This window comes from Lotus japonicus, chromosome 3 (genome assembly GCF_012489685.1).
Source record: "Lotus japonicus ecotype B-129 chromosome 3, LjGifu_v1.2".
Classification (NCBI taxonomy): domain Eukaryota; kingdom Viridiplantae; phylum Streptophyta; class Magnoliopsida; order Fabales; family Fabaceae; genus Lotus; species Lotus japonicus.
Window position 1 is genome coordinate 25,246,299 of NC_080043.1, and position 14,791 is coordinate 25,261,089.

A 14,791-nucleotide genomic window follows, 5' to 3' on the forward strand; every position below is an offset into this window, starting at 1 on the left:
GACACCGAGAAGAAATCCAAGAAGAAGAATGCCAAAAAGATCAAGACTGAAACAAAGGCTACTAAGCCTCAACCTACTCAGAGCAGAGTTCCAAGGATCACAATATCCTCTGCCAAGGAGACAAGTAAGTCTCAAGTTGTTGTTTCTTCTGCTTCTATCATTCCTGTTAATGTCATTCCTTCCTCCTCTTCATCCCAAACACTTCCTCATTTTCCTGCTCCACCAATCTCTCACAACTCCTCTCGCCTCAACCTCTGCCATTTCCACATCTGCAATTGCAATCACCACCAGTGTTTTAAGACTCGGCTCGGTGGTCGACTCAATCGAGGTACTAAGTCACTGAGTCACTGGTCGGACCAGTGGGTCAATGGGCGGACTGCTTGACTCTGTCTATATTAAAATATTCTAAAAAAGAATAATACCTACCAACATTAATTAATAACTTCATACTCCAAATTTAAAATCATTACCACCACACAATACCTAATTAAACAACCAACAAGATAAGTTTTACTACAACCAAATGTCACAAAATAAGTCGCAAATATCATTACAAAACATAGGTTCTACGCTTTAATCACAACAAAAGCACATAAAAAAGTGTCAAACATATTTAAACTTAAACAACTATAGGTCCATAGGCTAACAAGTGATAAACATAACAACAATAATATCAAATTGTTAAGTCTCTTCAAGTCCAAGGAGGCAAAGTTGCATCCAACTCATCCAACTGATGCACATCTTCATCAAACAAAGTAGGATCTTCTCCGACTTGAGCATTTTCATTCTCCATGGTGGTATATTGTGCAACATCATCAATATTATCATCCAAATTTAATTGATCTATAAAAAGGATCAATTTAGATATCATGCAAAAATTAACATAAAGTGAAACAAAATATAAATCAATTAGTCATACATTCATATCATAACAAATATACATACCAATATCATCAAAATTTGGTTGGATGTTCATATTGGAAAGATCTTTGCGTAATGCTTCCACCTCCTCAATAGTCAAGAATGGTGGTGACTCCTCCAACACCCAATCAGAATGGTCATCAATTGTTTCAAAGTTGATGGGGGTCATAATTTTGATGTTTCAATCGGCCCCTAAGTTTATTAATTTGCTCATATATCAATATCAAAAAATTCAAGAACATACTTTTACGTCCTATAAAACAAATAATCAATTAAGAAATAACTTAATCATACCTTTGTTGTAGCCTCAAGTTGTAACGAACAAAGACAAAATCATTAAGCTTTTGATGTTCCAACCTATTTCTTTTCTTTGAATGAATGTGCTCAAATACACACCAATTTCGCTCACAACCGGAAGCACTACATGTTTGACTTAAAATACAAATAGCTAACTTTTTCAAATCCGGTGTACCACATCCAAAAGATTCCCACCATTGATCTAAAATATCAAATGTAATAAAAAAATGAGTTAAAAGTATAGAATCTAAACAAAGATCAAAGACAATGAAAGTAATCAATTATCAATAACTAATTTTACCTGCTCTTACGGTATTTCTTTCACGCACAGCAAGTGGTCTTACAAAATCTAACTCAGCATCTTTGTATATTCTCATCTCACTTGACAACTTACGTTCCAACTCATGATCTCCATAAGCATACCTTTCAAACACATCAAAGAGGCCATTTTTTGTGTTCTCATGCTTTACAAATTCTGGAAGATTAAACTGACAAGCTGGATTTAACCAATAACCAGCTGCATGAAGATTCCTACGAAGCTGAGAATCTCAACGCTTATCTATAACGTTCAAGTAAGGCTCCACTTTCTTCTTATTTCTCTTGAACCTTTTCACCATATCATCTCTAGTTTGAAAAAAAGCTTGATAAAGAGAACCCATAGAAGGCTTATCTTCACTATCAAGAAGACGTAAGAAGCGAATAAGAGGCTCAGTAAGTTTCACAATTCCAACACATTTATCCCAAAATCCAGAATCTAAGACTTGGTCCACAAATCTTTTTGCTTTGACATCTTTAGCATAAGTTGAGCTTGTCCATTCCTTAGATGTAACCATGGCTCTTAGTGCATCCTTTTGAGCCAAAATACTTTGCAATGCAATGAAATTAGTAGCAAAGCGTGTTGGAGCGGGACGAAGGATTTCTCTTCCACCAGTATGTTCCTTCATCAAATACAAAGCAAAGCAATGGTTGTAGATGTATTTGGTAATTTTTGAAGCTTGAAGCTTGTGACACGCTCTCACTTACATCTTCAAACTTCCCAATATCCTGCAACATCAAATTAACACAGTGTGCAGCACAAGGAGACCAATATAATTTAGGAAACTCAGCTTCTAATAACTTTCCAGCAGCAACATAATTTGCAGCATTGTCTGTTACTATGTGAACGACATTTTCAGCCCCAACAAATAAAACCACATCTCTGAAAAGCTTATACAACAATTCTGCAGTTTTTGAATGTTGAGAAGCATCAACAGATTTCAGAAAAATTGTTCCTTTAGGACAATAGACTAGAAAATTGATGAGAGTTCTCCTACAACGATCAGTCCACCCATCTGCCATGATTGTGCAACCAGTATGCTTCCAAATAGCATGATAAGACTCAACAAGCTTCTTCACATCATCAACCAAGTTATTCAACAAAAAGCCACAAACTCTTTGCATATTTGGACCTTTTTACCCTGAACCCATACTACAAATAGCATCAATCATAGGTTGATAATATCCTGAGTTGACTGCATTAAATGGCACAGAAGCATCAATCATCCACTTAACAATGGAAATGTCATACTTTTCAAGCACTTCTTTACTTTGCAACACAATTTTTATGGTGGGTTGAGATCCTGGAGTTGTTCTAGGCATGAAAAAATCAGTTAAGCCACCAACATTCTTCCCCTTTGTATTGGAAATTCCAACCCTCGATAGATTAGCATTAGAGTTAGACACTTCTTGAGGAGTTGAGCTTTCTTCAATAGGGCTAGTACTAGTACTTCGACTACCTTCATCAACTTTTCTTTTCTTTCGAACTCCATCAATGTTTTCTCCCATTAGATGTTGAACTTCAGCAGGCACGTTCTTGCATCTAATAATTTGTCCGGGATCTCCAGCCAGGTGACTCTTCAGCCGGTTAATTCCACCTACTCTGATAACCTTAGGACAATAGAGACACACCAAAACCGTCTTTCCATTTTCCAGATGTTGTGTACAATGCCCCCAAGTTGGGTCTGTTTTCTGCCTAACGTATCTCTGAGGGAGTTGAGTTTGTACCTCAGCCACAGGTGTTTCAGTATTAGCATCAGACATCTACATTGAAAAGCAAAATTTAAATTCAGATTATGGCTTCCAAATTGATTACAATCCATATAAGGTCACAGAATGAGACCAAATAACACTAACAAATGAGATTACAATTATAGCACAGAAGAGAGAAGACCAAAATTTTGAATTATAATCCAATAAAGTTCTTCCAGCAAGGTCTCACTGAATTGAATTGAAAAATAAAAAGAAAGAAAGAAGAACCTTAAGCAACAACAAGGTATCAATAATCAGGCCAATAATCAATGAATTGAATTGAAAAATAAAAAGAAAGAAAGAAGAACCAGAACCTTAAGCAACACCATTACAACAAGGTCTCAACTAAATGAATGAATTGAATTCAAAAATAAAAAGAAAGAAAGAAGATCAAGAACCTTAAGCAACAACAAACAGGCGAGTGGCTAGGCTTCCAGCGGCGGTGCTCGGTGGCGAGCGGTGGGAAGCAGCGACGGCGACGGTGGGAATCCCTTTCTAATTTGGTGAGTGAAACTAGGGTTCGAAAATCCCTTTCTAATTTCTATCGTTCCTTACTTCGTTCCTGTGTTTTCTGAGTTCTGATTTTTTTTCCAATTAAAAAACCAAACGACGTCGTTTTAGACGTCTGGCAAAAAAAAATGGTGACTCGCTGGTCTGACAAAAAATCGGCCGAGTCACCGAGTTTATGATCGAACCGGCCGATTCGAAGCGGTTCCATCCGAGCGGATTGCATAACCGATCTGAAGTGTGGCTCGGACCGGTCAGGTCACCGAGTCCCGGTCGGACCGACCGGTCCGAGCCGAGTCTTAAAACACTGATCACTACCATTCTAGAACAAAACACTCCTCCACCTACCAAACCAAATCTTCTAGATCGAATCCGCCAATCAACCTCTGCCCTAACTCCTCAAATTATTCAACTTCCCTTTCCAAATAACCCATAACTACCATCTTCTCCTATGAACACATCCTCCACAGAAAGAGAATTTCAAAAAGTTCTGAATGAGAGAACTTCTGGACCCCCAGATGAAATTTTCGATCCAATTCCATCATCCTCTTCTCTTTTCAACCCTACTCCTTTGAATGTTGTGTTTCCCTCCTTTTCCTCACCTGATTCCTCACAAGTCTCACTGTCTAACTATTCTCCAGTTATTTCAAAAGACTTTGTGTTATCCAACCCTGATTCACAACCCATTCCAGATCAGACCACTTCTGATCAGATGACTTAGATTCATCCCCCAACTTATGAAGCAGAAACTTCTGCTCGAGAGGCAACCAGCTCTAACCAAGCTGCTGCTACTCAATCCTCTCCTCAACCACATCTCCTAATCATACCCTATACATATCCAGAGCCTATCAACCTTCTGGAATGCATTAACATCTTCAATGATAGGGCAACAACGAGGCTAAAGAATCTCTACGCTCTCACTGAATCAAGTGAGCAACCCAACCTGGTTGATGCACAATGGGACAGATTCTGCAGCTGGATGCAAGGCTACATTGAGGACATGCATGAATTCGCAGATCAAGAACGTTTTGATCGGGTTGAAGCTGCGAGAGTAAGGAAAGAAGTTCAAACTGAAAGAAGACAAGTTCTTCTGGAATCCAAACTCTTCACAAATCTGAGGGAAACAATCTAGAATACAAGAAATAGAGAAGATCATTCTGAATAAGCCTTATCAAAGAAAGCAAAAGCTGAAGCTCAGGAAGCTGAACTTGAGAAACTGGTTGCTAAAGCTGAAGAAATGGCAAGAGTTGCTGGTGCCAGGATTGAGGCTGCCAAGTTAGAGGCCGCTAGGAAGGAAGCTGATCGCTTGGAAGCTCTGGAAAGAGCCGCCAAGTTGGAAGCTGAAGCTGCTGCCTTAAAGGCTCAAGCTCTTGTTTCTGCTTCTACTTCTAAATATGCTTCTGATCTAATTTCAACCTCTGCCATGGTTGTAAGCTCTGCATTAGTTGCTACTTCTGCTCCTGACTCTTCATCAGTTCAAGCTGCTCCGTCTGCTTCTGCTTAACTTGACCCTTCAACGCTTGCCACGACACTCAATAATTTTCAAAGGCATATTGAAGAGCAAATTGCTTTCAAAACAGATAATAGACCTCATTATGTCAAGACTCCCAGATCCAAAACCTTAGTCTCTTAGGATTTTTCCTTCGTCTCTTATGTTACCTATTTTCTAATCTTTTAAACTTAGTCATTTTTCAAGGGGGAGTACATCGTACTTCAATGCTAAGTTTTTCACACTCTATGTCCTTTTTGCTTATGACAAAAAGGGGGAGTACACCCAGTTTTTGATGTGTTATTTTTTTTCCTTTTGGAGAATTTTTCAAGTGATCAATCGTTATGACTTTAGATCTTTCATGAGGAACTAGCAAGGAATACATTTCACTTCCTCTAAAGTGACCATATGCTCTGATTCCTTTAATTGCTCTGATACACTAACGTTATATGTTATGTTAAATCATTAAAATGCCTGACTCTGATTGATACATTACTCTGATCATTTTACCTATTTTAGCTCAGAATCTAGACTATTCTAACGTTTTTATTAAGTCATAGATTCAGGGGGAGCTTAGCTCAGAATCAAGCTCATTACTTGGATTCAGAAGGAGCTATATAAACTGTATACGTCAGGATAAGTTTATATATGATACCTTAAACTCTGAGTATATTCAGTATATTGTTAAGAATTGTTCATCAAAATACTTGGTTTTGTCTTCATCAAAAATGGGGAGATTGTAAGACCAAGATTTGGTAAGGTGGTACAACTTTATGTTTTGATGATAACAAGTTTATTATTATGTATGAACAATTATAGTACTCTAACGTTTGTCTTTTAAGCTGTGACAAACAGACTATGACTCTGATTCAAAGACTATATATATATAAGAAGTTGAAGACCCAAGAGTAACCAATGTAACGCTTCTGCAATCACTATGTTCTTCTGAACGGTAGAAAACGCTTCAGATACTCTGAAGATTAAAGCTCTGATGTGGACTCTGAAAGACTCAAGCGCTGAAGCTCTGAAGACCAGATGTTCTGAGGAACGGTCCAGAAGTTGAAGACTTGAAGACTCTGAAGTTCAAGAGTAAGGTGGCTCACAAGACCAAAAGTACTTCATGTTCTGAAGACCAGAAGTTCAGGTGAACGGTCCAGAAGCAGAAGTTCTGAAGGTCAGAGGATCCAAGCTTCCTTCTGACTCTGATCACACAGCTTCACAAGTCCCAACATGAAGCTTCGCCAAAGATCAAGAGTCAACTAGGCTAAGGCAATGTCATTGTCATTCGTACAAAAGCAAGTGTACTATTCTTACCGCCTTACCTACGACGTTCAGCCACAACAGGTTCTAGAAAATCCAGAATTGCCCTCCAACTGATGGATTCTTTCAACGGATACAAACCCTAAACCTTGAAATATTTAAAGGCTGAAGACAGAAGAAGTTGGCTAAGAAACTATTGAGCAATACAAGTGAAAACCTTCAAGAAAAATACGTTAGTAATATTTTCTTCATTGTTCTCATTGTGTTTACCTTTACTTATTTCAGAAGCATTTCTTTGTAAACCAAACCTTTTACAAACCTTGTTTGTATTTCCTTGAGAGACCAGTGATGTCAGTATTATTGAGAAGACTAAGACAAAGTTGTCTTAGTGTTGCTAGTTCATAGGTTGTTAGTCACTGAGCAAGGTGTGCTAGTGCAGTTGTAACAATCTTTGAATAGTGGATTGGCTTCATTCTAAGAAGGAAGAAATCACCTTAACGGGTGGACTGGACTAGCTTGAGTGATTCATCAAGTGAACCAGAATAAAATCATTGTGTGCTTTTCTCTATCCTTCATCTTTAGCACCTTATATTCTTTCTGTTGTTCCTTTGTTGTCATCAATTTTGTTAAAAACAACCTGATGTCCTAGCCGATGTTGTGACATCTGCCTTGGTGAAGGCCAGGACATCCGCCCCTGCTGGCGTGCAATGTGGGTCCCTTTTGTTATTGGTTTGGAGGATGTGATTTGTTATTACTTGAGATTCAAGTAACTTATTAAAGGGAGATATACGCGGGTTGTTTATTGTTGGAACAAATCAGTGATTGGAGATTTGTTTCTATTCTTAAGTTGTTAATCACTCATATCATATCTTGGAAGATTCTGTGCTGATATGAGTTGGATCAGAGTTGTTCTTCAGCCCAAGAAACCCTAGTGCCGCCTCTGCTGAAGTATAAATAGAACAAAGACCTAAAACGTGAGGAACCAGAGCTAAGATTGAAGATCAAGTGTTTTAGGATTGTAAGTTGTGTTTTGTTCTTGTTATTTTGTGAACTGTTCTTGCTCCCTGATTCTATAAAGCAAGTTTCAGTTCTGTGTTGTGTTTGAGTGTCAAACAAACTCTGTGTTATTGTTGTTCACCAATCACTGTGGCAGTGATTGAGAGAAAGTGAGAGGGGCTCTCATACTTAGGTTGAGATTCTAAGTAGAAATACACTGGGTAGATTAGGAAGTGAACTATGAACTGAGTTGTTCATGAGTGTCTGTAATTCCTGAATCTTGAGATAGTGGATTTCCTTTCTTTGGGTGCATGCAAACCCTCCAGACGTAGGTGAAGTTTCACCGAACTGGGTTACCAATCTTCTGTGTTCTACTTTATTATTTTTCTGGTTTTGTTACTGTTAGTCAGTTGTCGAACCGGTTGTCCCAGCATCGCGTTCGACATCTGTCCTGTGCGAGAACCGTAATTTCACTTTCATAAAAAAGATTGTCAAAATCTTTGAAAAAAAGCGTTTAAACTTCAAAACCCTATTCAACCCCCCCTTCTAGTGTTTTTCATACCTTCATGAGAGGCTTCTGCTATTGTTTTCCCAATTGGGAAATTCCCGTGCTCTTTCCCCTTACTTGCAGGATATAGTTAAGGTGGCTTTGGAAAATACAGTGATAGCAAAGATTTTAGAGAAATATGTTTTTTGTGACCTAGGAAGGGGGAACAACATTCGATTTTGGTTCAATACTTGGGTTGGATTAGAACCTCTTCACACCCTATTCCCAAGAATTTTTGCTCTCTCCACAACTAAGAACTCAATGGTGAGTGATAATGGGGTTTGCAGAAATGGTTCCTGGTCATGGAATATCGCTTTCAGACGCAGATTCTTCGATTGGGAAGTAGGCATCCATGAAGCTTTCTTGGCCATGATCAAGAAGGTCATACCAAGTAGCGAAGAGGACAAGTTGATATGGACTGGGGATGTTGCTGGCTTGTTCTCAGTGAAAGCAATTCTGAACCAAGTTGAGGACAATCTCGTGCAAATGGTGCAAGTCAGGTATCAAAAGTCCAATTGAGCCAATTATTTTCAGCAAAATTACTCTCGCTCACAACTCGTAATGTAAATAAGTATATAAATAGTTTATTTGTGTTTATCTTATTGCTTTTATGTGAGTGTTATAGGAAATTTATGTAAATAATTTGTAACCCATGTGAACTTATTTTCATAAGTAAGTTATTCATAATAAAAGAAAGAGATCTTAATCTGATCACACACTCAAGCACAAAAAAGAAAAGATTAATAAAAGAAAGATCTTAATCTTTTTTTTTTGTACATTGAAAAGAGAAATTGCACTCACCAAGATTCCTTGACATCTCCTACTATCTTCATCTGATCACACGCTCACGCACAAAAAATAAGAGATTGGTTTTTTTTTTAGCGTTCTTGGGCCTGATCTATGAAACTTCAAGCAGTATACAAAAAAAAGTTATAACCCTAAGTTGCCACTTCTTTGCTCGCACTACCTAACTGCATACAGGCAATGTTAAAAGTGTTTAACTTCTAATGTGGTATTCACAAAACAAATTCAAAAATTCTATAATGTGATGGTATAAGAGCAGTGTTTTAAAACTCGGCTCGGTGATCGTCTCGGTTGAGGTAGTGAGTCAATGAGTCACTGATCGGACCAGTGGGTCACTAGGCGGATTGCTTGACTCGGTATATATTTAAATTTAGTGAAATATATTTCATTATGTCTTTGTTGTTCAATGGTTTGATTTTTAATAATACTTTTGAAGGACAATAGGTCGAATCCCATATGTCACTCACAATAAAATTACCGCTAGTCACTTTTTTTTTCTCTGCGATAATATTAGTTATGTTATCTTTTTTTTGAGTTGTCAAAATTTGTCTAATTAAGTATAAAAAATATTATTGGGCTAGGCCCATTAGTTCCACCTGACAAGTTACAACCTAAAACCCTAATTCTAATACTTATATTCTCCAACAAAGAAGCTTCCGTCTTTGCCTTATCAGAGTTTTTATGTTTGCTGCTTCTAATGGTCAATGGTGTTTTACGGTTCTGTTGTGTTTTCTGATAGTGCTTTGGTGCATTCTTCTTTCCAACTTCCTTCTCCTTATCCTTCTCTTTCTTCTTTTGGGCTCCTTTTCTTCTACCTTCTCCTCTCTATATTGCAGCAAGAGAGACGCGAGCAACGGTGCACGGTGGAGAAGACGAATTTGCAGCAAGCGGAGAAGACGAAAACAATGTCGTCTAACGCTGGAGAATAAACATTGTGACTCAGCGGTCCAACCGAAAACCGATCGAGTCACCGGTTCAATCATTAAACCGGCCGAGCCGTGCGGTTCTCACCGAGTCCCTTGCATTTCCGATCCGCTGAGAGGCTCGGACCGGTCAGGTGACCGAGCCCCGGTCCAACCGGTCGGTCCGAGCCGAGTTTTAAAACACTTATGTCTATCCTAAATCTATTTATAGAAGACTTTTTATATATTGGTCATTCCAAAAATGTTAAGTAATGAAAATTTAACGCAACTCTAACCGTGATATAAGTGTTAAAAGTCTTGTATTAATTACAAATATGATCAAGATAATCAATTTAAAGTAGAGAACAAACCTCAAATCTAAGTTAGTTGTTTTTCTCACATAGTTAAGTATTTAATTTAACATGATATTGAATCATCAAATAAAATGTTACTTTTTGTGTAGTGCTGAAATAATTAATAAAATGACATGTAGGTAAAATTAAGTTACACTCTTATCCGAAGCAAGCAATGACAACAAATCGTGATGATAGAGAGAGCATTGAAGAAAACTACACCGCCTGTGCACTTTCTAAGTAATTAGTACAAAGAGTAACCTTACAGCTAGAGCTGGGTATGTGATTAGACCCGCACCGCGTAGGCCCGCATTTAAACGGGTCTCTATTACGTTGGTCCGCCCCCGCCCCGCGGATAAGCGGGCTGGCCCGCGGGCCACAAGTTAAATTACAAAATAAATAAGAATGCAATTTAAAACTAAATTAAAAATTATTTTTTTCATTAAAAACCTTATAGATGACTAAATTAAAAAATAAATGGATTTTTTTTTCCAAATTAAGAGTGAATTCAGATTTTAGAGAGAGGAATGACTTATTTTTTAGTGGGACCCGAGGGAGGACTGGGTTGGACTTTTGGAGTCTTTAACTTTTTTTTTATGCTGGGCCAGTACTTTAAGACTTAAATTTTTTTTTGGTAATGCGGCCCAGCCCGCAAATCCGCGGTTTAACCCGCCTGAACTCGCGGGTTGAGAGGGCCAGACCGCGAGGCCTGCTTTTAAACGGGTAAGCAATCACCGGGCCACAGCCCACACGGACTGCGGGTTCAGCGGGTCGGCCCGCAGTCCAAGAGATGAGTAACAATAGAGCTAACCTCTTCCAAAACATCAGACCAGAATGAATACATGATTAATGACTCAAGCAGAAATGACATTCAAAAAATCACTTTTATGGCAGTGTCCGAAATAAAATATGACTTTATGCCTATTTTCTTCATAAAATAGTATCAGGACTCAAGTCTCAACCTCAGATAAAGTGTGCTTACCTCTATTAGCTAGGGAGTGCGCACCAAATGAAAAATGGACAAAAATTGGGAGTTTCAACCTCCAAATCTCTAACTGCGCACCATATGATGACCTAACGTTACCTTTCCCACATGTAAATACACACCATATCATAAGGTAAGTGGAGGTTGGTGGGACAAGTTCATCCATATCTTTCCTTTTAGAATCTGCAGATACTTACTTTTTTTTCTAAAGCTTCATGTACAAGAAACCATACTATGAATATTTTATCTTATTACTCAAAATGGCATTCATTTAATTATATCCCAACGAATCACACCCATAAAAAATATTTCAACAATTTGACCTCTGTTCTATGATATCCCTTATACCCATTATGACATGACGTCAAACGAAAGCTCCATCTAACAGTTAAAATAATAATTATTCACAATATGTGTTTTATATTGTGCATTGCAGTCTACAGCGGAGCATGCATGCAAGTAAAAAAAATTACTCTTTGCACATTTTTAATTTTCCTTACTTTTAATTTTTTTTTTGAAAGAATAATGATAGAGCAGAACAGGGGAAACAAGCCATAAATTTTTAAATGATAGTAATGTGCAAAATAATATACTAAAACTAAATTCAGTGAACACTTGTACCAAAAAAAATTCAGTGAACACGCCAAAATATTATCATGATTGTAAGCATTCTCTATTCCTTGAAATGAGAACCGCGTTTCAAGTTTTAAGACATCAATTGGGGAGATTGAGTAATTCCTGTACTCCTAAATTCTAACAGATGATCTCATTTCAAAATACAAAATAGTGATAATGTTATTAAAATATCATATGTATGATCCCTAAAAAAATACAATTAAATTTAAATATTTGATTCAGAATGATTGCACTGAATAAAAAATGACAAATCTGTCTAAATAAAAGAAAAACAAAAATTCCCATGCAAACCTTTTCAATCAGATAAAAAGGTGAAGCATACTTTATCCACTCATACTTCCCAAAAAATTCCAAATTGAAAAGAATAAATTTTGATTCACAACTCATTTTCACCAAACACTTAACACTAAGTCTAAGTGTGTGTTTCTATTAAATTGTTTTAATATTGAAAGTCATTTTTATTAATGGAACAAATTAGGTATTTTGAAAAAAAAATGTGCTTTTGTAAGTGGTTAATCACTTTTAACCCACTTTCAAAGCACAACCTCAGGGATAAGTAAATAAAATAAGTGAAAAACTGAATATCATATGAAAAGAAAAATCAAATGAATTGAAACCATACTCAATAATTAAAAGATATCATATATTTATGAAAATGGTAGTTTTAATTAGTTGTAACTAATTTTAATTAGAGCTAAAGCAATCAAAAGCAAAGAAAATTAAATTTACTTTGCTTACACATTATTACATCTTACTACTACTAAACATCAACAACGCAGCTCTGAAAAAACTGATACTTCACCGCCGCGCCGGCGCCGGAGATTCCAACGCCACCGTCATTGTCTCGCTCACCGGCGAGCCTGATATAAGCAGGACAGTTCACATAGATGTGGTACCTCCCAGAAACCCAAGTCCCCACCTTCCACTTCACCCTCCCGATGACCTTCACGTTGACCAGCACCGCCCCTGCGCTCTGGTCCTGTCTCAGAACATCCAGCATGAACGGCGACACCGGCACGGCGTACCCGTAGAGGTACGGCGACCAGACGGTGACGTCACGGTGGCCTTGGTAGGTAGGTGGGAGCTCCGCGGCGAGGGAAATTTGCTGGCCCTTGTAGGAGGCGTAGGTGTGGAGGTTCTGGTAGTAAATGCCGATGCGGGAGTTTGGGTTGATGGCGGTGAGGGTGGCTTGCATGGTGAGGGTGAGTGTGTTGGGGGTGGGGGTGGTGAGGGAAGGGGTGGTGGCGCCGGTGGAGGAGAGGTTGAAGGCAAAGACGGTGGCGTCTTGGAGGATGAAGCGGGGTTTGGTGGGGCGGAGGATGATCCAGATCAGGAAGATCACGAGGAGGACAAGGACTATGAAGCCGAGGATGGCGGCGAAGACGCGGCGGTGGAGCTCGCCGCGCTGGCCCTTGTGGTGGTCGCATTCCTTCGTGTTCCCCATGTGTGTTGCTTTTGGTTGTAATGGATTCTTCACCAATGTTTGTTGAATAAAGTGTGCGTTATATATAGGCAAAGAAAACACAGGGAGGAATTAATTAATTAATTAACTAATTAATGGGGAAGTGTTTATTATAATTAGTTAATCAATTTTGCAACTGTGATCACTTTAATTTGCTGGTGTTCACATATGTGTCTAATTAAGCTTGTAGTATACGGGAAGTAATTTACACAATTAGCAAAATACTTTAATTTCATATCATGTTTATGTTTTTGTTTTGTATACTTATTTTACATTTTTCAGTATATATTAAGTATATATATGTACAGATAATTTGAAGAGGTGTTGCTGTGAACTTACTGTGAAGGTTCTAGGAAGGTTATATGGTAGTGGTCCCTCTATCAAAAACTTGCAAGTATAGTGTAAGAATGGATGGTAAGTTTTCAGTTGACAGTGTGAAAATAGAAAATGAAAGAGATAGGATGCTGATTGCTGAGTGATTTTGGAAACTAATGAAGAAGCAGAGGTTTTACCAAGAAACAGAGGTTTTACTTTACATGACAATTTCAAAAAAGGGCTGAATTATTATGCGCCTACTTCCACGAACAAACTTATGTCAATTTGTTAAGAAATAATTATTTCAATCTGGAAAGTGAATTCATGCAGCTAGAGTGAAACTATATATAAAACTTTAATTCAAGGTTAAATGTCAAATCAAATTAACGAAATGATATTTGTTATAAATCAAACAGAGGTTACAGAGCATATATAGCACAAACATAGGATGATATATATGAATAGTGTGGATACATGCGCATAGGATTTGCCATTTGGGCTTAATATACAATTAATTGAAGCCTCATCATATTTAGATATATATGGTTTTACAAAAAGAAAATCAAAGACTGATATTCTTACAATCAAAAGGGTAAAGTAAACTTCATAATCTTTAATAACGTTAGTCTACTTTTATTATAAAATCAATAAGATAACTTAATCAATAATTGTGATACTTTAATTAACAAAAAAAAATTGAAATTCTTCGAAGAGTTGTGTACCTACAAACTCCGTTTAGATAGTCCCTCACCATTAGTAATAATATATGACGTACGTGCACCTTGAATGAAGGGCTAGATCTCTAAGATAAACAAAATTCCTTAATATGAGTGACTAGTGTTGGTAGCATGTTCCCTTCGAAAGGGCAAGACTTAAAACATTATTTGAAAGGGAAAAAAAACTTCTTCACCCGGGAAGAACTTCTTCACCCGGGAAGAAGAGCCATGAGCTAGCCAACACTCTCCCCACAGAATTTCTAAGGCAAACATTGGATCCAGGGAAAATGTGGCAGGACTATTCACTGTATTTGTTTTTCTCAAAAATATTGTGTATATATTGTTTTTACGGTCATTTAATTGACATATCACTTAACGGCGATTTTTAACCATTGTGAGTATCAGAGGCAGTTAAAACCTCCACTAAATAGTATATCGATTGAATGACCGCCGATAACTATATGTACACATTCAATTTCTTTTTCTTTCTATTTTTACTCCACAAATAAGACTCATTGATCTTATTATAAAAAC

General features: G+C 37.6%; 2 protein-coding genes across 2 annotated transcripts; both read right to left on the minus strand.

Annotated features, from left to right (window-relative positions):
- Positions 1-691: 691 nt before the first annotated feature.
- On the minus strand, positions 692-2,658 carry LOC130743826 (uncharacterized). The gene is made up of 7 exons (XM_057596050.1): positions 2,242-2,658; positions 1,833-2,156; positions 1,530-1,757; positions 1,394-1,420; positions 1,166-1,174; positions 946-1,036; positions 692-843 (listed from the first exon to the last, which is right to left on the minus strand). The coding sequence occupies exons 1-7, from the start codon at positions 2,656-2,658 to the stop codon at positions 692-694; spliced, it is 1,248 nt and encodes a 415-aa protein (XP_057452033.1).
- A 9,732-nt stretch (positions 2,659-12,390) lies between these two features.
- Positions 12,391-13,258, minus strand: LOC130747945 (NDR1/HIN1-like protein 12). The gene has a single exon (XM_057601003.1). The coding sequence runs from the start codon at positions 13,206-13,208 to the stop codon at positions 12,525-12,527; it is 684 nt and encodes a 227-aa protein (XP_057456986.1). The 5' UTR covers positions 13,209-13,258; the 3' UTR covers positions 12,391-12,524.
- Positions 13,259-14,791: the final 1,533 nt, after the last annotated feature.

Excerpts from the sequence above, each read along its gene's own strand:
- LOC130743826 (XM_057596050.1), bottom strand. The coding sequence starts at position 2,658 with ATGCAAAGAGTTTGTGGCTTTTTGTTGAATAACTTGGTTGATGATGTG. Across the intron at positions 2,157-2,241 it reads ATATTGGGAAGTTTGAAGAT|GAACATACTGGTGGAAGAGA; the intron begins GTAAGTGAGAGC and ends TATTTGATGAAG. Across the intron at positions 844-945 it reads ACCAAATTTTGATGATATTG|ATCAATTAAATTTGGATGAT; the intron begins GTATGTATATTT and ends TCCTTTTTATAG.
- LOC130747945 (XM_057601003.1), bottom strand. The coding sequence starts at position 13,208 with ATGGGGAACACGAAGGAATGCGACCACCACAAGGGCCAGCGCGGCGAG.